The sequence below is a fragment of the Glycine max genome, chromosome 2, assembly GCF_000004515.6.
Source record: "Glycine max cultivar Williams 82 chromosome 2, Glycine_max_v4.0, whole genome shotgun sequence".
NCBI classification, from domain to species: Eukaryota; Viridiplantae; Streptophyta; class Magnoliopsida; order Fabales; family Fabaceae; genus Glycine; species Glycine max.
Genome location: NC_016089.4, coordinates 28,000,164 through 28,027,294, shown reverse-complemented (window position 1 = coordinate 28,027,294; position 27,131 = coordinate 28,000,164). Strand labels below are relative to the sequence as shown.

The following is a 27,131-nucleotide window of genomic DNA, read 5'->3' as shown; positions in this document are numbered from 1 at the left end:
AAAAAAACCATAAAAAGAAAGAAACAAAAAAAGTGTTTTATTGAAGGCATAATATTATAAAAACTATTCAACTGTTATCAGCTGTTTGGTTGATTAGTTTTTTAAGTTATTTTTTGTTTGTTTATTTTACTTGTTTTTTACTCTATCTTTCTGTTTGTTTTTGTTTTTGTTTTTATTTTTATTTTGTTAAAATTTTGTAATGAACAAGTATAACTACTACTTTTTGGAAATTGAACAAAAAAACAACATTGAATTAAAATCTTTACACTATATATATTTTTCAAAAAAAATAATTAATGAATTGTACTCCTTGTGCAAAATAGCAAATTTGAGAAAGCAAAAAGGAAAAAAAAAAACAAAGAAAGAAAGAAACAAAATAAGTGTTTTACTGAGCGCATAATACTATAAAAAAATTAAAAATTGTCCAAGTGTCATCGTGTATTGATTGGACAATTTTTCAAGTGTTTTTTTACTAGTGTTCTTGCTCTATCTTTCTTTGTTTTTATTGTTTTTTTGTTAAAGATGGTGTAATGCACTGGTCCAATTGCTAATTTATGGAAAGTGAGCAAAAGATAACAGAATTATTAAACTCTTTACATTAAATATATTTTTTTCAAAAAAATAATAATAATTAATGAATGTTGCTCCTTGTACAAAATTACAAATTCGAGAAAGGATAAAGAAAAAAAAAGTCAAAAAACCAAAAAGAATGTTTTAGTAAGCACATAATATTATAAAAATTCTTCAACAGTCCTCATGTGTTTGGTTGAATAATTTAAGTTTTTTTTTACTTGTTCTTTAGTCTATCTTCCTCTTAGTTTGTTTGTTTTATTTAGATCGTGTAACGCACAGGTCCAGATCTTGCTGCTAGTTTTTAAAAAGTGAACAAAACCTGCTGCTAGTTTTTAAAAAGTGAACAAAAGACAGCGTAGAATTATTAAATTCAACCGCCATTACATAACACTACATTTTTTTTATTCACTCACTCCGTTCTCTGCTCTTTTTCTTCTTCTACCCCCACACCGGAGGAGAGAAAACCAATATCACTCTTCACCGTTAGGGTTAGGGTTTCGGTTTCCCCCTAATCCAATCGCGCAGCAGCAGCAGCGAGATGGGCGCCAATTCGTTGTCATCGGCGGAATCAACCCTCGATCTCGACGAGCAGATATCGCAGCTCATGCAATGCAAGCCACTCTCCGAACACCAGGTTTCCATTCCCCTCGTTCTTCGCGATCTGCTTCGTTTTGGTTTGGAATTTACCTTGATTTGAATTTGTTCATTGCTTAGTTTTTGCATTTTTTTTCTTTTTCTTTTGTCTCACTCTCTTTTCCGTTTTTGAATCGCTTAGAATAGGAGTGTTGGAAGGATTGAGTTGGAAATCGCTCGTACTTAACGTGGAGAAATTATGAAGATGATTTTTTATTTATATAGAAATGGAAATTGATCGGAAAAAGAAAAAAATAATAGATTTTTATTTTCGACAATTTTAAAAGCCGTTTCTTCTATTCCTGGCTGGATTTGTATGTAGTTTGACAGTCGTTTAGGGTAATATGGATTAATCAATTTCATGGTTTTGAAGGATTTTAATTATGGATGGTTGATTATGGTGTGTGGATGTTTCAAATTGCTTCGTTAGGCTCAATATTTAGAAAATCTAGTCTAGGATTGTGTATATTTGAAACACTGGGAGGGCTTGCTTGCCTTGAAGTTACTTTTCATGTGATTGGTTCCGCATTAAAAGCTCATAACATGCGTAAAATCTGTGAAAATCAGAACCTTCTGCTTTGGATTTGGGAGTTTGACGTAGGTATTGTTTAAATTGGTGCAAAACCATACAGCCTATTTGAAGTTTCTCCCATGTGATGGTGTAACAGAGTGGTTGTTAAAACAGCCTCTCCGCTCTTGTAAGGGTGATGTTGCATTCGTCTGACCCTCACCCTTCTAGAGCCCAAGATTGTGAGTATGTTGTGCCCTGGCTGTTTGTCTGTTGAGGGAATCTGACACTAATAATCATTATTTTCATGGACTGCTGCTAGTTCTGTAATGTATTTGGCGAGCTGAAGTAATTTTGATTCTTGTATATTATATAGCATTGTGGTAACTTAGAGTTATGTGCATAAAGTTGTTGCAGAACTTTGTTGGCATCTTAGTGGAGCAGTGTTTACGAACATCTGTGGGCTTTCTCTCTAACTTGTACATAGAACCACAATGCAGAAGGAGTTCTATTGTTCTAAATATGTTGTGTTGGTGCTACTTTTATGGAGTCATTCAGTTTTTATAATAAATTCATGCTTTTGTCACTTTTGTATCAGCAGTATAGTTTATTTGTCTGTCCTCACAAAAGATCTTGTCTCTCAAAGTTTGTATGCTTGAAAATTGACTTAGATGGGAAAATGAATAGCTTTCATTGCTTCCTTTGTGACCTATTTGCACTTTGATACTTATTTTGCATTTTTGCCTTAAAAATATCATATATGTTTATTTTTTTTCTTGCTATTTTTGGATTGTTTTAACAAAGCATGATGGCTCTTTTTTGGAAGTTGTCTCCAATATAATTTCCTCCTGACTATTATCATCTCTGGGAAAATAAATATAAAAGTAAACTAACACTCTTGTTTTCTATTCTGCCTGTAGGTTAGAGTTTTATGTGAGAAGGCTAAGGAGATTTTGATGGATGAAAGTAATGTCCAGGTGCAACCCTCTCTTCCTTCCTTTTTATTACTCGTGTTATGTTTTGATATTTCTCTAGACATTGATCTCACTTTTCATTGCTTTTTCATCTTCTGCTTGCTTTGTGTGAAAAGTAATCCTTTGAAGCAGAAATGAGTTGTTGCTTATTGGACATCATATTTTTAGGTTTCCCCCCTTATTATTTGGGTTCATTATCTGATATTATTACTTCTATTCCCTGTTTTGTAATGGGAAGAAGTAATTCTTTCTATCTTCTTTTTTGTAAATTTGTGTGCTATATAACTTTTTTTGGATGCCAACACATCTCACTATTTCAATGCAACTTTTAATTGCAAGTTTTTTTTTTCTCTTAGAGAGAAAGCATTAATTTATATCTCTTCTGTATCACAGCCTGTGAAAAGCCCCGTGACAATTTGTGGTGATATCCATGGGCAGTTTCATGATCTTGCTGAACTATTTCGAATTGGAGGGAAGGTATCAGTTCTGACTATCACTTTCCTTTTGTATTCAACTCTCTGTTTCAGCTGGGGAATGTCTTAACTAAATAATTGAGACCTGCCAAAGAAAAGGCTTTTGAAGATTGAAGTGCTTCAGAGGTATCGCGGAGTAGATTGTATAACCAGGGAACTACTCCTTGAATTCACTACAACCCTAATATTACCACGTTAAAGTTTACTAACATGTCACTGGTGCAAAATGAACCTTTTTGTGACAAGGTTTCTGTTTTTATTTTTTATATTATACTTTGCTGATTGTTTAGCTATGGAATCTAAGAATTTGTTTTGTTTACAGTGTCCAGATACTAATTACTTGTTTATGGGTGATTATGTGGACCGGGGTTATTATTCAGTTGAAACTGTAACAGTAAGTACTTTAAAGATAAACTTGTGGAATTTTCTGCACCTTGTTGCTTTGTAGTTTAGTAGTTCGTTCTCCATTCCGGGAGCTTGCATTTTATGTTATTCATGCTTTTTGGCATATGAATCTATGAAAGTATGGGTATGCATTCAAGTTGCTTCTTGCTATTAGGGCGGAATTGAATACTGGACTGCCCCCAAATGGCAAGTAGCTCCTTTCAAGTTTCAAATTTATAATATAACAAGGAAATATAATAGTTAGAATTTGCACTGTGCAGTATTATTAGCGGCTTTTTTAACATAGTCAGATTTAGACGGCTCCCAGTTGATAAAAATTATAAATAAGTCTGCATTTTATATATTTCAAATTTTGAAGATAAGTTTGTCTGTGTCAATTGCTTAACTTGTGAATATCAGGCAGAGGCAATTGCTGGAAATTTTTGGGTTTTGGGGTTTAAGAAAGTCATATTCTGATGAAATCTCAAATCTGAAATTAATATATTTTGAAGCTATGGTTGTATATTTTAATGTTATTGATGTATATTTTAATGTTTGATAGCTGTTTCTGAATTGGGATTTTTATTTCTGAGATCATTAAAGGTTATCTAAGCATACTAGATCTCAATCATCAGTTATTGTAAATTCCTTTCCATTAGTGGCAACATGTTTATGTACATGACTACATCTAAAAGATTGTAATTTTTTTTCTGGAGATTACTTATGCTGTTATTGTCTCTTAGATTACTGAATGAGGTTAAATGTATTTTTATTTATTTGGACATATCTTTATGTATTGGCTGGATATTGTTGTATTGTATGTTAGAGGTACTAATTTGTTATTCTCTCTAGCTTCTTGTGTCACTGAAAGTGCGATATCCTCAGCGAATTACTATTCTTAGAGGAAACCATGAAAGCCGTCAGGTATGCTTGCATGCAAAATCTTCTTTCGTTCAAAATTATGTATTATGTTCCTGAGGTTCTTATATTGGACTTATTTATGGAGTTATTAACTTGTATTCCTTAATGCCGCAAAAATTAACTTGTCTTGGAGGCTTTCTAGTTGCATAATGTGTTGTTTTGTACTTTTGTTACTGTTCAGGCTTTGATTTAAAGACTCGTGTATTAGTTGTTGAACTAATTGTTCCTTTCTTTATCCTTTTTTTAATATTTTTTTGCACAGATCACTCAAGTATATGGATTTTACGATGAATGCCTCAGAAAGTAAGCTTTCAAAACCTTCATTTAGAGGTCAATGGGGAGGGAAGGGGATACTTCCTTTTAAGGGAAATCTATGTACTTACAATTTTGTATTTGTTCAAGTTAGAGTTTATTTTTGTTGATTGTGAATGTTCACTATGTTGGTTTCATAAACTTGCGTTAAGAACTTAAGATATGTACTGGATACTGTATAAGCTGTTTGGGAAATCCTTTTTCTTTTTTCCTGCAATTTTCGTGGTACTTGTAACATTATATTTTGATTTGCTAGTATCTTTACATGCACTGAACGGAGTGATCATCTGAGCTTTTCCAGTGATTTGGCACTGTATGCAACCATTTGATTCCAGATTTTTTATTTTGAGATGTTCAGTTTTTTATGTGATTGATATGTGGCATGTGGCAACATCTGAGTTGTGTTGTGGAAGTTGTATGGGTACACACTCTATTTTTGGTCTACAATGTCTTGTTCTTGTTAACATGGATAAAGAATATATAGTTCTATTCAATGTATTGGTCAAAATTGAAATTAAGAAAAATATAATAAGCAATGATAATTTGTTGGATCCAATTTTGCAGACTAGATGACCTAGACAAACTGTTAACATCAGTATGGCTGTCCAGATTTGGTCAAATCATGTAAATTTAAATAAGTTATCCTTCAAAAAGTAATGCTTCTCAAAATATTAATGACAAGAAAATGCTGCTTTTTGAGGGAGGGTTGAGGAAGCGTGTGATGTGATCTATGCCAATTTTTCTTTCATGACCCTTTATTGGAGTATGTAAATGCATAACTGTGAAAACAGTTTTGTATCATGATTGTAAGGGCTGTTGGCTTTTGCGCATCACCCATCTAGTGTTAGTCAGCAGTATAGAAATTGTAAGGGTTGTTAGTTTTCACTAACGACACCTCACTAGGATCAGGTAGTTACATTCTGTTAGGATTAGTTATTGTTAGTTTCACAGTTCAGAGGTCTTTAAATACCTTAGTTGTAACTAACTCAAATCAACTTTTCAGATCAATAATATTAGTTACCTCATTTTTCTATTTCTCTCTCTCTCTCTCTCTCTCAGCTTATCGAAAATGGTATCTAGAGCCATTTTTTCGTAAGCATAGTTCTTCTGCAAGATCCTGTACTATGCGTTCATGGCTTCTGCTCCTTGAAATTCAGTTTCTCAATCTTTTCCTAACTCGATTGCAGAGAAACTTGATGATTCGAATTATCTTTACTGGCGTCAACATGTTGAGCCAGTGAATAAATCACACAAGTTGCAGCGATTTGTTGTTAATTCTGTCGTTCCACCTCGGTATCTCACTGAGGACGATTGCGTCACTGATCGAGTCAACCCTGAGTATGAAACCTGGGAGGTTTAAGACCAAACGCTCCTTGTTTGGCTACAATCTACACTTTCGAAGTCCGTGCTGCCGAGAGTTCTTGGTTCCAATCATTCCTATCAAGTTTGGGACAATCCATGAATACTTCAGCCTTCACACCAAATCCCGTGCACAAAAACTTTGTTCTGCCATGTGCACGATCAATCTTGATGGAAAATCGATTGAGGAATACTTGTGCAAAATCAAAGGCTACGTTGATGAATTAGCTGGCATGGGCGTTCCTGTTCGTCACGAGGAGTATGTTGATGCGCTCCTCGAAGGATTACCATTTGATTATGCGCCAGTAATCTCTGTTATCGAAAGTAAGAAGCGTACTCCTTGCATTGCAGAAATCAAAGCTCTTCTTTATGGTCATGAAACTCGCCTTACACGCTACAATCAAGATGCTCAGACGATCAATTCTGCGTCGTTAAATTACACTCAAGGTTACTCGCATCCAAACACCTACAAAAATGGTGGTTCTCAAGACTCGTATAGTCATGGCGGTGGTTGTGGTACCTTTTATGATCAGAGTATTGGACGCGGTGGCGGTGGCCCTGGCAGAGGCAGCAGTGGTGGTCGGTTTGCTAACTTCCAGTGCCAAATTTGTTTTAAATATGGGTACACTGCTAATGCTTGTCATTTCAAGACTGATGTTAGTTTTCAACCACATGATTCTCTGACCTTTTTTGATCCTAGTATGCTGTAGCCTATTCCTTATTCCACTGGTCCACCTAGAACCTCCAACACCTGGGTTAATCCCAATTCTAAGTCCACTGGTCTAGGCCACAGTCAATCTAGTTCCATGTTCAGGAACTTGTCCTCGCATGGGACTGGTCCAGCTGGCTCTACTTGGATACCAGATTTTGGAGCCGGTTTTCATGTTCCTGATGATTCTCAAAATATTAAGCAGTTCACTCATTTTGATGGACCCGATCAGATCTTCATAGGCAATTGTGAAGGTTTAAGTATCTCTAAAACTTGTTCCTCAACCTTTATTTCTCCTAACGACACTGGTATAACCTTTAAACTTCACAAATTGTTACATGTTCCTTCTATTTCGAAAAATTTGTTAATTGTGAGTCAGTTTGCCAAAGATAACTTTGTGTTTTGTGAGTTTCATCCTCATATCTGTCTTGTGAAATCTCAGGAGACACATAAGGTCCTCCTTCAAGGAGTTGTGGGTGTTGATGGCCTTTATTCATTTCACAATCTCCAGCTTCAAGGCAATCCTTCCCTGCTGATGTCTACTTCTGCCCCTGTTACAAATGCTGACTTCTCTTATTCAACTGCTACTGTCAATAATAGCTCTAGCATAGGCTCAAAATCTGTTGTTTCAGGTTAGGACATCCAAACGATCATGTTATGAAAATTGTTCTTAATCATTGTAACATTTCCCATTTGAATACAAGCTTCACAGAATTTTGTTCCTCTTGTTGTATGGGTAAAGCTCATAGATTACCTTCTCACAGTTCTACTTCTGTGTATTCACCTTTAGAACTTATTTTCACTAACTTGTGGGGACCTTCACACCTCATATGCTGGTTATACATATTATGTTTCCTTCATTGATGCTTTCTCTAGGCACACATGGATTTTTCCTATAAAGTCCAAGGTTGAAACCATCTCTGTTTTCCAAAATTTCAAGTCCATGGTTGAATTACAGCTTAATACTAAGATCAAGAGTATTCAATCAAATTGAGGAGGTGAATACACATCTCTCTCTAATCTCCTAGCTTCCTTTGGAATCTCTCAGACTAATCTGTCCTCACGCTCATCATCAAAATGGTGTGGTTGAGAGAAAACATAGATGCATAGTTGATTTGGGTTTGACTTTGTTTCATGCTTCTTTACCACTACAGTTTTGGGATTATGCCTTTACTACAGCTGTTTACATAATTAACAGGCTACTTACTACTACTCTTAAATTTGCTATTCCTTTTGTTACCTTGTTCAATAAAGAGCCTGATTATCACTTTTTTAAAACCTTTGGGTGTGCCTGTTTTCCTTTGCTAAGACCATATCAAACACACAAGCTCAATTTTTGAGAGTGCTTGTTTCTGGGTTACTCTTCTTCTCACAAGGGTTACAAGTGCTTATCATCTTCTAGAAGAGTTTACATCTCTAAGGATGCCCTGTTTAATGAGTTAAGGTTTCCTTACTCTGATCTTTTTTCCCCTTCCTCTAGTTCCACAAAGAGTTTGGATACTTATTTTAGTCTCAGTCCTAGCCTCTCTCCACCTTGTGTTGCAACTATTCCCCAGATAACGCAAGCATCACCTGCTAATTCCGGTTCTATTCCACTTATTCCCCTGGGTTTTCACCTTTGTCCACTCATTCTCCCATCACCACTGTGTTTGTACCTCCATCATCTACTTCTTCTGCATCCATTTCTGCTGAACCTCAAAATTCTGAGTCCACTACCCTTCCTACATCCACTTCAGAGGCTATTACTGCACCCATCTCTATCCCAGTTAACACTCACCCATGCAAACAAGATCTAAATCTGGTATTCACAATCCTAGACAGCACCCTTTACTATTTCTCACTCATTCTGAGCCTAAAACTGTGAAACAAGCCCTAGCAAATCATGACTGGCTTACTGCTATGCAGCAAGATTATTATGCCTTGATGAAGAATAATATTTGGGACTTAGTACCATTACCTCCTAATAGGCAGGCCATTGGCTGTAAATGGGTATACAAGGTAAAGGAAAATGCTGATGGTTCTATTAACAGATTCAAAGCAAGGTTGGTAGCCAATGGGTTTCATCAAGTTCATGGTTTTGATTTTCATGAAACATTTTTTCCTGTAATCAAGCCTGTCACCATTTGAATTGTCCTTACTCTTGCTCTGTCCTAGGGATGGAAATTGTTTCAGCTTGATGTGAATAATGCCTTTTTAAATGGGACACTTGAAGAAACTGTTTTTATGAAACAACCTCCTGGCTTTGAAGTTACAGACTAGTCACTGGTCTGCAAGCTCAATAAAGCCATCTATGGCTTAAAACAGGCTCCAAGGCAGTGGTTTAACAGACTTAAGTTCGCTCTACTACAGTTTGGTTTTGTTGGAAGCAAGAGTGATTCATCCTTGTTTATCTACCGACAACAAATGCATACTGTTTATCTGTTGGTCTATGTGGATGATATATTCTGACAGGCAGCTTAACCTCTCTGATTCAGCAGCTTACAGACAGACTTAAATACTGCTTTTTCCCTTAAGCAGCTTGGTCATTTAGACTATTTCTTGGGCCTAGAAATCAAGTATCTGTCCAACAATTCTATCTTGATGACTCAGCAAATACATTCGAGATCTACTCCATAAAACTAACATGGCTGAGGCTCACTCCATTTCTTCTCCAATGGTCTCTAACTGCAAACTGTCCAGATATGGTGCTGATGCTTTTCATGATCCTACTCTATACAGATCTGTGGTTGGTGCATTACAATATGCTACCCTTACTAGACTTGAAATCAGTCTTGCTGTCAACAAAGTTTGCCAATTTATGGCTGCCCCATTGATTCTCACTGGACGGTGGTGAAAAGAATCTTAAGATATCTCAAAGGCACCTTGTTTCATGGTTTGCTTCTTCAACCCACTTCTATTACAAAGCCCTTGATTATTAGAGCATTTTGTGATGCCGACTAGGCGTCTGACATGGAGAACAGGCGCTCAACCTCAGGGACTGCCATTTTTCTTGGTCCAAATTCAATATCTTGGTGGTCTCGCAAACAAAAAGTTACTGCCAGGTCCAATACAGAATCCGAATATTGCAGCATAGCTTAGACTTCCACTGAGTTGACTTGGATTCATACTTTGCTGACAGAATTAAAAGTCCCTTTCACCACTCATGTTATCTTCTGTGATAATCAGAGTGCTGTCTCCATTGCTCATAATCCAGTTTTTCATAGCAGAACTAAACACATGGAAATTGATGTGTTTTTTGTCAGGGAAAAGATTTTGGCCAAGCAGCTCTCTATTATTCATATTCCAGCTCTGGATCAGTGGGCTGATGTTCTGACTAAGCCTCTCTCTACATCAAGATTTGAAGCTCTTCGAGGCAAACTCAATGTGAAGAGTCTTCTGAAAACTCTTCTCCTTGAGTTTGAGAGGGGGGGGGGGTATTGGAGTATGTAAATGCATAACTGTGAAAATAGTTTTGTATCATGATTGTAAGGGCTGTTAGCTTTTGCTAACAACACCCATCTATTGTTAGTCAGCAATATAGAAATAAGGGCTGTTAGTTTTCATTAACGGCACCTCACTAGGATCAGGTAGTTACATTCTGTCAGGATTGAGGGGGCTGATGATGGATGGCACTTGGGTAGAAAATCCTGATTTGATCAAGGCTGAAGTTCTGCAACATTTTCAGAATAGATTCAATGAACCTCATTTGAACAGACCCAACTTGGATGGAGTTCAGTTTAATGTTCTGTCTCCTACCCAGAGGGAGATGATGGTCCAGCCTTTTAATGAAGAAGAGATTAGGTGTGCTGTGTGGAGCTGTGGAAGCGACAAAAGCCCGGGTCCAGATGGGTTTAACTTCAGATTTATCAAACATTTTTGGAAGGAGCTAAAACCTGAGTTTCTAAGGTTTTTTGCAGAATTCTATGTGAATGCTTCATTCCCCAAGGGCAGTAATTATTCTTTTATTGCTCTCATCCCTAAGCTCAAGGACCCACAGTCTATTAGTGACTTTAGACCTATTTCCCTCATAGGTTGTGTCTACAAAGTCATTGCTAAACTGCTAGCTAATAGGCTGAGAAAGGTCTTAACTCACCTCATTGATGAAAGGCAGTCAGCCTTTGTAAAGGATAGACAACTGCTGCATGGGGTTTTGGTTGCTAATGAGGTAGTGGAGGAGGCAAGGAGGACCAACAGGTCTTGTATGGTATTCAAAGTTGACTTTGAAAAGGCCTATGATTCGGTGTCATGACAGTTCCTTTTCTACATGTTGAGCAGAATGGGTTTTCATGAGAGATGGATTAGCTGGATCAAGGGATGCATCACCTCAGCTTCTGTGTCAATCCTTGTAAATGGAAGCCCAACCTCAGAGTTTAAGCCTCAAAGAGGCCTGAGACAAGGGGATCCTTTGGCCCCACTTTTATTTGACCTGGTTGCTGAAGGGCTGACAGGTTTGATGAGGGAAGCAATTAGCAAAAACTGCTTCCAAAGCTTTCTGGTGGGGAAGAATAAAGTGCCTGTTAATATTCTCCAATATGCAGACAACACAATTTTTTTTGGAGAAGCTTCTATGGATAATGTCAAATCTGTGAAGGCCATGCTTAGATGTTTCGAGATGGTTTCTGGCCTGCGAATCAACTTTGCTAAAAGTCAATTTGGAGCTATAGGGAAATCTGAGGATTGGTGCCTATCTGCTGCTGCCTTCTTAAACTGTGCTCTGCTCAACTTTCCTTTCTGCTACCTAGGGATTCCTATTGGAGTTAATCCGAGAAGAATGGTGGTGTGGGAACCCATTATCAGAAAATTCGAGGCTAGACTCAATAAATGGAAACAGAGAAACATTTCTATGGCTGGCAGAATTACTCTAATTAATGCTGTCCTAACAGCGCTGCCTATGTTCTATTTGTTTTGTTTCAGGGCCCCTACAGCAGTGATTAATAGGCTAACTGCAATTCAAAGGAAATTTCTCTGGGGTGGCAGCTGTGAAGGGAAGAAGATAGCTTGGAGTAAAGTTTGTGCCTCTAGAGCTATGGGAGGCTTGGGAATTACAGACATTAAGGCACTTAATAATGCTCTGTTAATTAAATGGAAATGGCTGATGTTTCACCAATCAGACCAGCTTTGCAGCAGGATCCTATTTTCTAAGTACAAGGGATGGAGAGGCTTAGACCAGAGGCCATCAAAGAAATATTTCTCCCAATGGTGGTCTGACTTAAGGCTTGTTAATCAGCACCCAGACATGGAGGATGTCTCCAAGCAGTTCTCTTGGAAGGTGGGTAGGGGAGACCAAGCTCTTTTCTGGGAAGATTCTTGGGTTGACGGCGGGGTACCTCTCAAAGAGCAATTTCCAGAACTTTACCAAATTTCTTCCCAAAGATTACACATTGTGGAAGACATGGGGTACTTCTCTGATTATGGGTGGGATTGGAATTTCTCTTGGAGACGTAATTTGTTTGACAGTGAGATGGGGGTAGCTTCAACTTTTTTAGACAATATTGCAGCTATCACAATTCATGGCAATCTGAAAGACACCTGGCTGTGGGGGGCTGAACCTAATGGGATCTTTTCTACCAAATCAGCCTACAACCTTATTAAAGCTGAGCAGCTCCCTGAAGTTCAAGTTTCGGGCTTTCATCAGCTTTGGGATCTGAAAGTCCCTCCTAAAGTCCTATTTTTTGCTTGGAGGCTGCTTTGGGATAGACTCCCTACTAAGGATAATCTGTCTAGGAGACAAATTCAGCTTGATAATGACCTATGTCCTCTCTGTCAAACTCAACCAGAAACTGCCTCTCATTTGTTCTTCACCTGCGAGAAAGTGTTGCCTCTGTGGTGGGAATTCTTTACTTGGGTCAAGCAAGATACAGCTCTTCATTATAGCCCAATGGATAACTTCCTTCAACACTCATCTACAGCTGGAGGAAAGGACATCAATAGAAGATGGAAGATATGGTGGTTGGCTGCCACAAAGTCAATTTGGCAATCCAGGAATGACTTGCTGTTTCACAATCATTCGTTTGATATCTCTAAGTTGGTTGATAATTCTATTTTCCTCACTTGGACTTGGCTCAAGGGGTGGGATAAGGATTTCAGTGTTCCTTATCACCAATGGTCATCAGCAATGCCTTTAGCCTTTGCTTAAGTTTGCTGTGTAGGGTTGGGATTGTGTTGTTTCTTTTGTGGGGCTCTTGTCTTTTGTACCTTATCAGGAGATTTCTCTCCTGTGCTATTTGTAGTACCCCTGGTACTCTTTCATATTAATATATTATTATTTTTGGCGGTTAAAAAAAAAAAAAATTCTGTCAGGATTAGTTAGAATTAGTTATTGTTAGTTTCACAGTTCAGAGGTCTTTAAATACCTTAGTTGTAACTAACTCAAATCAACTTTTCAGATCAATAATATTAGTTACCTCATTTTTCTATTTCTCTCTCTCTCCCACTCTCACAGCTTATCGAAAACCCTTCCTTTCATTATTTTTTTTATATCATCTCTAATAGATAAATGGCTACAATCATTCAGAACCTTTTTGTTTTGAAGATATCTGCTTTGTAAAGTTACTTCCTTTGTATCCGAAGCAAATTTTATGATGCCGGTTGCCTGGCTCTGGTTACATCTAGTGGTCAATTTTTTTTTATAAAAAAACAGTAATATTCCATATGTTCAATGAAGGCTTTAATACTTAAATTTGACATTTTTGTTTGTTGAAGTCAGATTTCTCTTTATTTTCTCTTCAACCAAACTAAAAAATTACTTTCTTCCCTATTTTCTTTTCCTCCATCCAAACATAGGGTAAAGGTGATACAAGCATCCGTCAATGTGAATTGTAACAAGCTAATAAGATGTGGTTTGATAAATATTGATAGAAATATATTAGGACTATTAGTCTTAATGTTGGTAAGCTTGAGCTACATTATGACTAATTTGCCTAATAAATTCGAACAAATATTATATGCATTTGGATTTAGATTGAGATGCAGCTTGACTAGATCTGGATTTAATTCTTTTTAGGTTCAATTTTATGAGACTCTGGATCAGTATATCATAAATGTTTTTTTTAAGAGAGTATATTATAAATGTTATCTTATCGATTTATCTAATTCCATGTTTCCTTCATTAAATGCATAATAGTTCTTATGATTGTTTCTTTTGCAGATATGGTAATGCTAGTGTTTGGAAGATCTTTACTGACCTTTTTGATTTCTTTCCGTTGACTGCATTGGTTAGTATACTTTTTATCTTCCTAATTTGTGATTTTAACTGGTGGAAAGGACAATAAATATTGAGAATAAACTGCATATCAGTTATTATGTAAATTTTTTAGTTAACTACTTTTTTTTCCTAGATTAAGCAAATTTATCAATATTTTCCTCTTGTCAGAGGGTTGGAGGAACCCTTTATCCTAGAGCAGTACCTAATGAATTTTAAATTAACCTAAATTTACATGTTCTATTGGTAAAGTAAAATGTTGGAGGGGTGACTGGGATAATGGACTTAGACATATATGGTAATTTTTAACAAACTCATGTTGTTTGTGCTAGCATAAGTAGTCTTTTAATTAAAAAATGATGGTCATGTAACTACACTGAATTTCTCTGTTAGTGAATTTAAAATGCTCAAGTTTGTTCCGTTAGTTTGTAGTTTGCAACTAGTTCAATTGCCACTCATTTTTATTATAATTATTTTCTTGCCATATGAAAAAAACATTAGCAGTTAAAGGTCATAGTTTCAGGTTTTTGATCATTCAGCTTCTAATTTAATATGGTCCCTTTCAGGTTGAGTCCGAAATATTTTGTTTGCATGGTGGGCTTTCACCTTCAATTGAGACTCTTGATAACATAAGGAACTTCGATCGTGTTCAAGAGGTTCCTCATGAAGGGCCCATGTGCGATCTGTTGTGGTCTGATCCAGATGATAGGTGTGGCTGGGGAATTTCTCCTCGTGGTGCTGGATATACATTTGGCCAGGTAACTAAAGATATAATTTCTCAATTCTATATGTTGGTGAACATACTATTTATGAAGCATTGAGAGAGATTTGCTACTGTATTTTATATTCAAATTCATTCTTTCTTTCAGGATATATCCGAACAATTTAATCACACAAACAAGCTTAAGTTAATTGCTAGAGCTCATCAGCTGGTTATGGATGGATTTAACTGGGCTCATGTAATTGACCTTCTCATGGAATAATCTTTTTTGTATTGTTTGCTTTGGAATTATGGGAGTGAAGTTTAGATGTCCATTGTTTTGTTGAAACAGGAACAAAAGGTGGTTACCATTTTTAGTGCACCTAACTACTGTTATCGATGTGGGAACATGGCCTCCATTTTAGAGGTTGATGATTCCATGGGCCACACATTTATCCAGGTCTCTCTTCCTATCTTGTTTAACATAATTTGCTCCTATACTGCTTGGTAAAATATTTTCATGTTCACTAGATCGCTGGACATAAATTTGAAATGTTCTTGCAGTTTGATCCTGCTCCCAGGAGAGGAGAACCTGATGTCACCCGTAGAACGCCTGATTACTTCTTATGATGTTGCTGCTGCTGCATATCATACTGGGGTCGCAGTTACATCTCATTCTGCACAAATTTCAAGTAGTTTGTGCATCCTCATCCTCGTTGATGAGATTACTGTAAGGACTTAAAATCTTTGGGTATGCACACCAAACTTTTTTGGTGATTGCCCAATACCGTACTAATGTAAATTAGGCGAGAAACATTCCAGTTTTTTGTGACGCTCAAGAACTTGCTGGACACCCTATTGGAGAAGTCTCCTAGATGATGGCCATGTCAGAATATGTATTATTCCAGTGACCTGTGGATATATTTTTTGTGTTTCCCCATCTCTAGAAGCAATGACTGTGTTTCCCCATCTCTAGAAGCAATGACTTGGATTTTATATTTCTGTTGATGATTTGCTTTGCTATGTTCTATCAATTTTCAGTAAAAGTTGCATGATAATAGTGATTCAGTTTTGTTCTTTACTAATTATGTTCAATTTCATTCCTAGAGCTTATTGGTGGTTATCAATTGGCTTCAGATTGCCAGTGAAAAGAATATATATACTTTAGTTGGTCAAACTAAATAGTTGTGAACGAAAGGAAATATGATTCTTTTCCCTTGCCTGTTGGCTTTGATGCAGTTGTATGTCTATATAAACATTTAGTATCTGAATATCTGCCAAGTAGCGTTCCATCTTCGGTTGACATATCGAAGTTATCAACCAAGCTGCCTCAGTTGTTCAGGTTAGTGCTGATCTCCTTTGTTAATTTGAACTTAGTACCCTACATTTTGCGACAAATGTGGGGTTTTCAAAATAAATAAATAATTGTTAAAAATTTACAAATTTATTTTACTGAGAAAAACATTTTGTGTAACTCGTTTGATTTTTATTCCAAAAAATGCTGGAATTTCCATTTGGAAGGACTTATCATGTAAATTGCAAGAAACACGCACGAGGCCTATTACAGAGAAAATAGATTTGAATTAGAAGGTAAATAATTAGCTCAGCCATCACATTTTAGTTTTCATTGGAACAGATTCAAGAGAATTTTTCTTGTGTTCACAGTTTATGGAACTAAATGAAGCAATTATAATCTAAACAGGTTTTTTTGCCACGAAATTATTTTAACTAAGAAATTACTATTAGACGTAGGAATTTCGGTCTTTCAATTTGTCTTCCAGAGTTATAGTTCAGTAAAATTTATCCCAGAAATTGAACAATTGTTTTACCCAACGGACGAATTCCTTTGAAATTAGTTGATATAATGCATCTCTTAGCATCCCAAAATCATGTATGAAATAAGGGATTGCAAAAGCAAAGCCCTTATACTGAAGAAATCCTATCAATATCAAAAGCTTCGCGCTGTAACGTGCAAATAAACTTGTGTATGTATTCTACCCGTGTATGATTTGGCGTTTGTTGAACGTCCAAGTTTTCTCTTCCAAAAATTGCGTTGAACGTGTCAAGGAGTGTAATTTGTGTAAAACACACACCCGTGGTTGATTTTATTGGGATGCCCACGGCATTGGATACCATAGGTAGAGTACATTTTGCTAGAGCCTTGCTGCAGAATTTTACGATAAGAACTGTAGGTATCCCCAACAACATTCTTCTCATAAATACAAGTGTATAGTAGTAAGCTCAGAATAGAATAGAAGAGGAATTGTCATGATGAAATTGATGGTAGGTATGCTGTATCCTAGCGACCCGTATAATGCCCATTTAAGTTAAGATGTTTAGTTTTGGGAACAAAAATAACATGGGTGTTGCTAGGTGTACTCAACATTATTGCTGGTGCACTCAACACTTAAGGTAAAATGACAAAAATACCCTTGATCCGTAAGTCATTTAAGTTGATCCGTAAAAGACTTATGAACCAACTTGATCTGTAGAAGCCTTACGGATCAACTTGATCTGTAAGCCTTTTACGGATCAAGTTGATTTGTAAGGTTTCTATGGATCAAGTTGATCCGTATTGTTTCGTAAAAGGCTTACGGATCAAGTTGATCCGTTAGCATTTTATGAATCAACTTGATCCGTAAGTCTTTTACGGAACAATACGAATCAACTTGATCCGTAGAAACCTTATAGATCAACTTGATCCGTATCAACCTTATGGATCAACTTGATTCGTACGATTTATGGACCACCCTCACACACACCCATCACAAATGCGAAATAAGCGCATGGATAATTTTGGTATTTTAAAAAAATGTTGGGTGCATCAGCAATAATGTTGGGTGCACCTAGCAACACCCAAATAACACTCAAAGAAATATAATTGATTGAAGGCTAATTTGTCCTTAACACTTTGTACTTAGAGAACATAAACAAATGAGTCTTAAGAGTTTAAGCCACTTAAATAATAAATTTCATAAATGTGCAGAAAAAAGGTGAACAACAATTCAAACTGGTTAAAATACTTGAAAGCTGCAGGTTGTAGGGTATCTTTATATATATATGAGAGGTAAATTGAGATAATTGATGCAATGACTTTTTTTCGTCCACATGGATGATAATTTCGTAATTTTATGTTATTATACTAAAATAAATTATTGTAATATATTTCATATTTCAATCAAGATTAATTTCTTAATTGATGTGTATAATAAATGCACAAATATGCCGTCTTTCAAGATCAGCCATATATATATATATATATATATATATATATTCTCCCTGTTGCTATCAATGACCAATGAGAACACTCGAAGACCACTTTTAATATGAAGTGAAAAACATCATATGTCAAACTTTAGTTGCATCTTGCATTGGGCATTGGAAGAGGTTCTTCATTTTCCACAAAGCATGCAATGGAATAATTGTTTCACTTCTTACTACATTCTTCATTTCTTCATCTTCCCCACAATCCTCTTTATTCACGCAGCATTATGATTATACGAAATCAAATTGCTTCTCTTAATCATGCATTGGGTGTGCTCCATGAATTGTCCAAGTGAAACTTAAAATGATTTTTTTATTTTACGAAAGTGAAGTCTTAAGTTCTTCTCTTGCATTGGTACAATCTTCTTCCATTCTCTATCATTACTTTTTTGTTCATTAATATGTTCTCAAATTTACAATGTGACTTTAATCCAACACTAAACACATTTTTTCTCTTCTTCCTCTCAAAGTTGAAGGTGCTATTTTATTGGAAGTTGATTTTTCTTCTTCTGATTATCATTTTACAAAAGTACGAAGTCATCAATTATGAAAGTTCACATTCATTGCTTAACATTTGAATATGCTTTTATATATATATATATATATTACTAATCTTCAATATGTATGGAAACGAAATAGGTATCATGAAGATAAGACACAAATGAAAGATACAATAATGTCAATCTGACATTGTAATATACTTTTAACCATGATATATATTTCATACTTTTAACATTTTTTTAGGCTTGAACTTGGTTGCTGAATTTTGATTTTTATATAGGACACGAATGAAAGATACTATAAAATAAAAAAAGATAGGTGTTATAAAGATCTTCATTCTATTTTATTTAGAATTAATTATTCCACAATCTAAGTATATCAAAATATTTTTTTTGTATTTGATTTTTTTTCCTTTTCTGATTCAAATTTGTATCTAATTGTTTTAGGCTTGATTTATGCCCAAATATGGTGTCAATGGTGATTGATTCTTTGTGGATGTGGCATGGCTATCTGACTTGATATTGTTGTGGAAAATGGAAATGAAAGCAACCTAGGTAGTGATATATGGAAGCCAACATGAGTATGTTAGTATTTTTTCTCTCCTTTTCTTTCTTGTATTGTATTTGATTTAGTTCTTCCTATGGATCCATTACAATCTCAATATTCTTTTTCAACATGGTACAATTTATTTTTGTTTATCAGCAATAAAAGAACTTTTATTAAAAACAGAAAAATGGGTACCAGAAATACCCTGTAGTCTACATAACAATAACATTGTTATTTTATTTTAAATTTAATGTTGATGCAAAGTTGAGGCAATCTAAACCTAACATCAATTGTTTGTCCGAATTTCATGGTAATTTTTATTTCCTTCTTTTAGATAGAGAAAGCCATGATTGTAAGCCAGGTTTAATTTTCTTTCCTATGCAAATGCTGAAATACATTATTTTTGATGTAAGATTGTTTTTGCTCTGCTAATATTTTTTATATTTCCTATGCAATATATAATGAACAACATTTTTTTGCTATTTCCCTTTCTTTTATGCATTAGTCTGCAAAAATTTCATCTAGAATTTTTTAACTGAAGGTAGGTATTTTTGTTCGGAATCCATTTGTTTAACAAGTGGTATCAGAAATTAATTCTTGTATAAGGTTTAGAAACTTCAAGAATAGTTATGACCTCATCAGATTAATAGGCCTCATATATTCAATGGTGTGGGTTATCATTACTAGAAAACTCATATGCAAATTTATATAGAGGCTATAGATTTAAACATCTGGGAAGCCATTGAAATCGGTCCTTACATTCCTACTATGGTAGCAGGAAATGCAACTATAGAAAAACTTAGGGAACAATGGGATGAAGAAGAAAGGAAAATGGTACAATATAACTTAAAAGCCAAAAATATAACAACATTTGCATTAGACATGGATGAATATTTTAGAGTATCAAACTGCAAGAATGCAAAAGAAATATGGGATACCTTACAAGTAACCAATGAAGGAACAACAAATGTAAAAAGATCTAGAATAAATACCCTAACCCATGAATATGAATTGTTTAGAATGAATCAAAATGAAACTATACAGGATATGCAAAAGAGATTCACACATATAGTAAATCATCTTGCATCATTAGATATTTCCCAATGAAGATCTTATTAACAAAGTTCTAAGATGTTTAAGCAGGGAATGACAACCAAAGGTAATGGTAATTACAGAATCAAGAGATCTTACTAACATGTCTCTTGCAACTTTGTTTGGAAAGTTTCAGGAACACGAAATGGAACTCATGAGACTAAATCAACATGAAGAAAATGACAAGAAAAAGAAAGGAATCGCACTTAAAGCTTCATCTTCAATTCAAGAAGGAAGTGATAAAGAAGACTTGAATGAAATAGAGGAAGACGATGATTTCAATTTCTTCGTAAAGAGATTCAATAAATTCCTAAGAAACAAAGGAAATCAAAGAAGATCAAACTTCAAACCAAAGAAAAGAGGAGAAGATTCATCTTTTATTCCAAATTGTTATGAATGTAATCAACCAGGACATCTGAGAGTTGATTGCCCAAGTTTCAAGAAAAGAATAGAAAGATCTGAAAAGAAAACCTTCAATGATAAGAAAGCAAAGGAAGCTTACATCACTTGGGAAGACAACGATATGGATTCGTCCGAAGACTTAGAAAATGAAGTTGTAAATCTAAGTCTTATGGACAAAAATTATGAAAGCAATGAAGAGGTAACATCTTCTAACAATAACTTATCTATTTCCTTTGATGAACTTCAAGATGCATTCACTGATTTACATAAAGAATTAGTCAAACTTGCAAAACTAGTTTCATTTTCTAAAAAACTATTTCAAACTTAGAAAAAGAAGTTTTAAAATTAAATGAAGAATTAGAAAATCTTAGAACTGAAGTCAAAACTTTAAAACCAATTGACACAAATCAATCTTCCACCATAAAAGTAATACATGATAGTAAAGAAGCATCTAATTCATGTAATTATTGTAGCAAGTTTATAGAAGAAATCAAGGATCTGAAAAATTCTCTTGCCAAATTTATTATTGGCAAAAATAATTTAGATATTGTAATAGGAAAGCAAAAATGTGTGTTTGATAAGGCTAGATTAGGATATAGACCCGATAAACAACAAAAATTATATAAAAATTTCTTTGCATCTACTCAAAAGAATAGTTCTCCTTTCTTAATATGTTTTTACTGTGGAAAGAAAGGACATAGTGCATCTACATGCTATTTTAGGAAAAATAGTAATAATATTAAAATGATATGAGTTCCAAAAGGATCTTTTATCAAAATTGACATTCAAGTACCCAAGAAAGTTTGGGTACCTAAGTCATAAAAATGATTAGATAGGATTCTTTGAAGAAGAGTTGGTACATTGATAGCGGATGCTCTAAACACATGACGGGAGATGCATCAAAGTTTAGTCATATTTCTCCCAAGAATAGTGGACATGTGACTTATGGCGACAACAATAAAGGTAGAATCCTTGGAGTCGGAAAAATAGGTACGACTTCATCTACCTCCATTGAAAACATTCTACTTGTTGATGGTCTTAAGCATAGTCCACTAAATGTTAGTCAATTATGTGATAAAGGCTATCTAGTATCATTTGACTCTCATAATTGTGTTATTGACAACAAACATGATTGAAATATAAAACATATAGGCTATAGATCAAATAATGTATACATGATAAATTTAGATAAAACATCAAATCATGATTAATGTTTTCTTAGTAAAAATGATGGTCCTTGGTTATGGCATAAAAGAATTACCCATATAAACATGAAACATTTAAATAAACTAATTTCTAAGGATTTAGTTATTGTTTTACCAAAACTTAAATTTGAAAAAGATAGATTATGTGATGCTTGTCAAAAAGGAAAATAAGTAAGGGTTTCCTTCAAATCAAAGAATATTGTGTTTACAACTCAACCCTTACAACTTTTGCATATGGATCTTTTTGGCCCCTCTAGAACTATGAGTTTTGGAGGAAACTACTATGTTCTTGTTATAGTTGATGATTACTCAAGATTTACATGGACATTATTTCTCACTCATAAAAGAGATGTTTTTCATGCTTTCAAGAAACTTGCTAAAATCATTCAAAATAAGAAAAATCTCAAAATTATATCTATTAGGAGTGATCATGGAGGAGAATTTGAAAATAAGGATTTTGAATCATTTTGTGATGAAAATGGTATTGAACAAAATTTTTCTACACCTAGAACCCCTCAACAAAATGGAGTAGTTAAGAGGAAAAATAGATCTTTAGAAGAGATAACCAGAACTTTGCTTAATGATACAATCCTTCCTATATATTTATGGGCTGAAGCTGTAAGTATTGCATGCTATATAATGAATAGAGCTTTAATTAGATCAATCTTGAAGAAAACTCTATATGAATTGTATAATGGAAGAAATTCAAACATTTCTCATCTTCATGTGTTTGGATGAAAGTGTTTTGTGCTAAACAACAACAAAGACAACTTAGGTAAGTTTGATGCAAAATCTGATGAAGGTATATTCCTTGACTATATCTTGAACAATAAAGCATTTAGAATTTATAACAAAAGAACTATGATCATTGAAGAATCTATCCATGTTGCTTTTGATGAAACAAACCCGATTATGCCAAGAAAGGATACTCTAGATGATATTTCAGATTCTTTAGAAGGTATGCATATTCATGGTGAAGAGAACAAAGGCAAAGGAAAGGGAAATGATGAAGACTTTCAAATTGATGAAACAAAAACAAGTACAGATCTTCCAAGAGAGTGGAGAACTTCAAGATACCATCATCTTGAACATCATCGGTGACATATCTAAAAGGGTAACAACTAGACACTCTCTTAAAGATGTTTACAATAATGACTTTTGTTTCTTTAATTGAACCTAAAAATTTAAAAGAAGTCATAATTGATGAACACTGGATTATAGGTATGCAAGAAGAGTTAAATCAGTTTGAAAGAAATAAAGTTTGGGAATTAGTTGACAAACCCAATAATAATCCAGTTATAGGAACTAAATGGGTATTCAGAAACAAATTGGATGAACATGGAATAGTAATTAGAAATAAAGCTAGGGTAGTAGCCAAAGGATATAATCAAGAAGAAGGAATAAATTATGAGGAAACATATGCTCCAATAGCCAGATTAGAAGTCATTAGAATGTTATTAGCTTTTGCATCCATAATGAACTTTAAACTCTATCAAATGGATGTTAAAAGTGATTTTTTAAATGGTTTTATCCAAGAAGAAGTATATGTGGATCAACCTCCTGACTTTGAAAACTTAGAAAAGCCTAATCATGTCTTTAAATTTAAAAAGACTTTATATGGTTTAAAACAAGCTAGGGCTCGGTATGAACGTCTAAGTAAATTTCTTTTAGAAAATGGTTTTTCAAGAGGAAAGGTTGATACCACCCTTTTTATCAAAAGAAAATTAAATGATATACACTTAGTATAGATATATGTTGATGATATCATTTTTGGGTCAACTAATGATTCTCTTTGCAAAGAATTCTCTCAAGATATGCAAAATGAATTTGAAATGTCAATGATGGTGAGTTAAACTTTTTTTCTTGGACTCCAAATAAAGCAAACACAGAATGAAATATTTATCAATCAATCAAAATATTGCAAAGACCTAATTCACAGATTTGGGATGGAAAATGCTAAACACATGGCTACTATTATGAGTACTGCTCACTATCTGGATAAAGATGAAATCGGTCAGTCAATAGACATAAAGAAATATAGAGGTATGATCGGATCTCTTCTTTATTTATCTGCAAGTAGACCTGATATAATGTTTAGTGTTTGTATGTGTGCAAGATTTCAAGCAAATCCCAAAGAATCTCACCTTAGTGTAGTTAAAAGAATCATGAGATACTTATTAGTCACTATCAATCTAGGATTATGGTTTCCTAAAAATTCCTCTTATAATCTAATAGGATACTCTAATTTTGATTTTTTCGGATGCAAAACTGCTAGAAAGAGCACAGGTGGAACCTATCATTTTATTGGCTCTGCTATAGTATCATGGCATAGTAAAAAACAAAATAGTGTTATTTTATCCACTGCTGAGGCGGAATATATTTCTGCTGGCAGTTGTTGTGCACAAATACTTTGGATGAAACAATAACTTTCTGACTACGGATTAATTCTTGATCATATTCCCATTCAATGTGATAACACGAGTGTAATCAATCTATCTAAAAATCCTATTTTGCACTCGAGAACCAAGCAAATTGCAATTAGACATCATTTCTTGAGAGATCATGTTCAAAAAGGAGATTGTGTACTAGAATTTGTTGACACAAAGAATCAGTTAGCTGATATCTTTACAAAACCTCCTCCCAAAGAAACTTTCTTTGCTATTAGAAGAGAATTATGACTCCTAGATATCAATAACTTAGATAAATAGCTATTTTGTTTGTCTATTTATGATTATTTTTTCTTATGATTGTTAATTTTTTTTATTGTCCTTGATGATTGTGTTTGATAGTTATGATGATTATTGATTGCTTTTGATAATTATTGTTGATTGAGGTTTGATGATTGTTTTTGCTTGAGTTTTGATTGTCGTTGATGATTGTGTTTGAGAGTTATGATGATTGTTGATTGCTTTTGATGCTTATTTTATATTATTGTATTTTTTGATTATTTATACTGAATGTGTATTTTTTGTGTGGGTGAAAAATAGTTAATTTTAATGAAAAATCCATGTTTTAGGGTCTGGTAGTTGATTACCACTCCCTGTAATCGATTACAACACACTGTAATCGATTACTAGAGGGGTTTGGGCAGCTGCAGGTTACGCCTATAATTGATTATAGTTCGTCCCTATCTATAAATACTATGTTTTCTCTCTCCTTGTGGAGACCCTCTTGGCCTCTTCTTCCTCACTCTCCTTGACATCTCCCCTCCTTCTCAAAACTTCAAATTTGCATAACTTTCTCATTTCTTATCCAAATCACTTCAAACAAAGCTCAAATTTCATCCTTTTTAATTCTCTAAAAACCCCTGATCAGAATTTGCAAAAATAGGCTTAAATGGCAGAACCATCAAAAAAGAGAAAGGGTTCATCCTCTACAACCACCGCTGCAGGACAACGCCACCACGACACATCCGGTGACCCACCAGCACCACCTCCTCCTTCTTTTTCTTTTCCACGATCATTGACTCTACTTTCTTCAGATGAACAACATCAAAGGTAATATTCCCTATTCTCCAATCATGTCATTCTCGATCCTAAGTATCTAGACGTAGAATTCTTTGATGAGGAAACCTTTGATTGCTATCAAGTTTTTCAAAATTCTAAGCTAATTGCTTTTATGTCTCTAAAATTGTCATTCTATCCTGAATTAGTTTGAGTCTTTTATAATAATATGCAAATTCAGGATTGTGTCATTTTTTTTAGGTGCATAAAATACCCATTGTTGTTGATCAATCTCTATTTTATTCTTTGACAAAACTGAGTAGTCATGGTGTTCCTTTTGAGGGCACTTTAGTTGATGATTGGAAGCATTTTTATTCTAGTCATGATGCCCGTAAAATGGTCTGTAATGACCATGCTGATATGACCGACAGATTTCTTACTGGCCTCATTCACCTTTGAATGTCGCATTATGCATTATATCCTTTGTCGAGTTTTGCTTTCATGTTCCACAAATCTTGCTCAGGCCTCTAAAAGGGATTTAATTTTGCTATGGGCTCTTCAAACCGATCGCCAAATTGACTGGGCCCATCTTGTTAGGTACCATATGCATAAGGAATTACGAGCCAATGCACCTCTTCTGTATCCTCATCTTGTCACTATGTTTCTTCAGCATTGTAATGTTCCTTTAGAGGATGAACCTTTTGTTAAGGTCAAATGATCATTTGCTATTGGTGCTGGTGTTGTTGCCTTCTTTGGATACCAAAAGGATATGGATGACCAATGGGTGCGTAAACAAGACCTGCCACCTCCCATTCCTGATGAACGCACACCCTCCCTACCACCGTAACGAGATACCTCCTCTTCCTTATTGAATGACATTCTCACTGAGCTTCGGGATCTTCGGGCTTTCGTAGGTGATCACTTTAATGCTATGAATTCCTGCATCCCGCGTCTTGAAGACGACATGAGCTTCATTCGTCGTTGCTTTGATCCTCCTTCGAATCCTTAGACGTTTCTTTTACATCCTACTTTTCTCTAGTATTATAAGTTGTTAATTTTTTGGACATTTTATTATTTCTGCCTTGTATTTGGCTTTGGATATTTAGCACTTGGTTATTTTGTGTTTTGCTTTGGATATTATTTTGTGTTTTGCTTTGGATATTTCGCTCTTGGTTATATTGCTATGGATGATTCGCTTTTGGTTATTTTGTGATGTTAGCTTTGGATTTTGTGGCTTTGTTATTTTGTCTGGTATTTTTGACTTTTTGATGTTGCCAAAGAGGGAGAGAAACTCAGGGTAGATCTTTTCTAACAATAGGCAATAAATTGCAAAATTACGGGGGAGTAAGGGTGAGTGCTCGTCTTGCGAATATAATATCTTGTAATCATGTTTTCAAATAGTTGTCATCATCAAAAAGGGGGAGAATGTGAATGCATATGTTGTATGAAGATTTTGATGATGCCAAAAGATTGAAGCAATTCAAAGTTTACTACAAGATTCAAGTTAAAATCAAGATATCAAGAGAAAAGAATCACGATAGTCCTTTATGTGTTAAAAGAATCTCTTAAAAAGATTGCAAAAGTTTGGCCTTAAAATGCTTAAACTTTCAAATCTCTTATAAAGTTTTTAAGTGGCTTTACATCTTCGAAAAATATATATTTCTCGTAATTGATTACCAGAAGCAAAAATGATTTTGCAAAGCTTTCAAAAAAGTTTGAAATTGAATTTTAAAGGTTGTAATCAATTACCACTTGTGTAATCGATTATCAATAACAAAATGTTTTGAATTTCAAACTGAAAAGACATGACTTCTCAAAAATTAATTGTGTAATCGATTACCACAGATCTGTAATTGATTACCAGTGAGAAAATTTCAAAAATAACTCTGAAAAGTCACATCCCTTCATAAGTTTTTGAAAAGCCACCAAAGGCCTATAAATATGTGACTTAT

The 27,131-nt window shown here is 34.7% G+C and overlaps 1 protein-coding gene across 3 annotated transcripts; it reads left to right on the top strand.

The window, feature by feature from the left end:
• Positions 1–769: 769 nt before the first annotated feature.
• On the top strand, positions 770–15,784 carry LOC100801108 (serine/threonine-protein phosphatase PP2A-4 catalytic subunit). Of its 3 annotated transcripts, XM_003518966.5 has the most exons (11): positions 770–1,207; positions 2,635–2,691; positions 3,082–3,165; positions 3,484–3,555; positions 4,398–4,469; positions 4,729–4,769; positions 13,973–14,039; positions 14,593–14,784; positions 14,896–14,985; positions 15,079–15,186; positions 15,291–15,784. In XM_003518966.5, the coding sequence occupies exons 1-11, from the start codon at positions 1,112–1,114 to the stop codon at positions 15,354–15,356; spliced, it is 945 nt and encodes a 314-aa protein (XP_003519014.1). In that variant the 5' UTR covers positions 770–1,111; the 3' UTR covers positions 15,357–15,784. The 3 variants fall into 3 exon arrangements, with proteins under 3 accessions (XP_003519014.1, XP_014623267.1, XP_006575178.1); XM_014767781.2 differs by lacking the exons at positions 770–1,207; positions 2,635–2,691 and adding an exon at positions 3,261–3,407 and having other exon boundaries at positions 3,097–3,165; XM_006575115.3 differs by lacking the exons at positions 770–1,207; positions 2,635–2,691; positions 3,082–3,165 and adding an exon at positions 3,172–3,407.
• Positions 15,785–27,131: the final 11,347 nt, after the last annotated feature.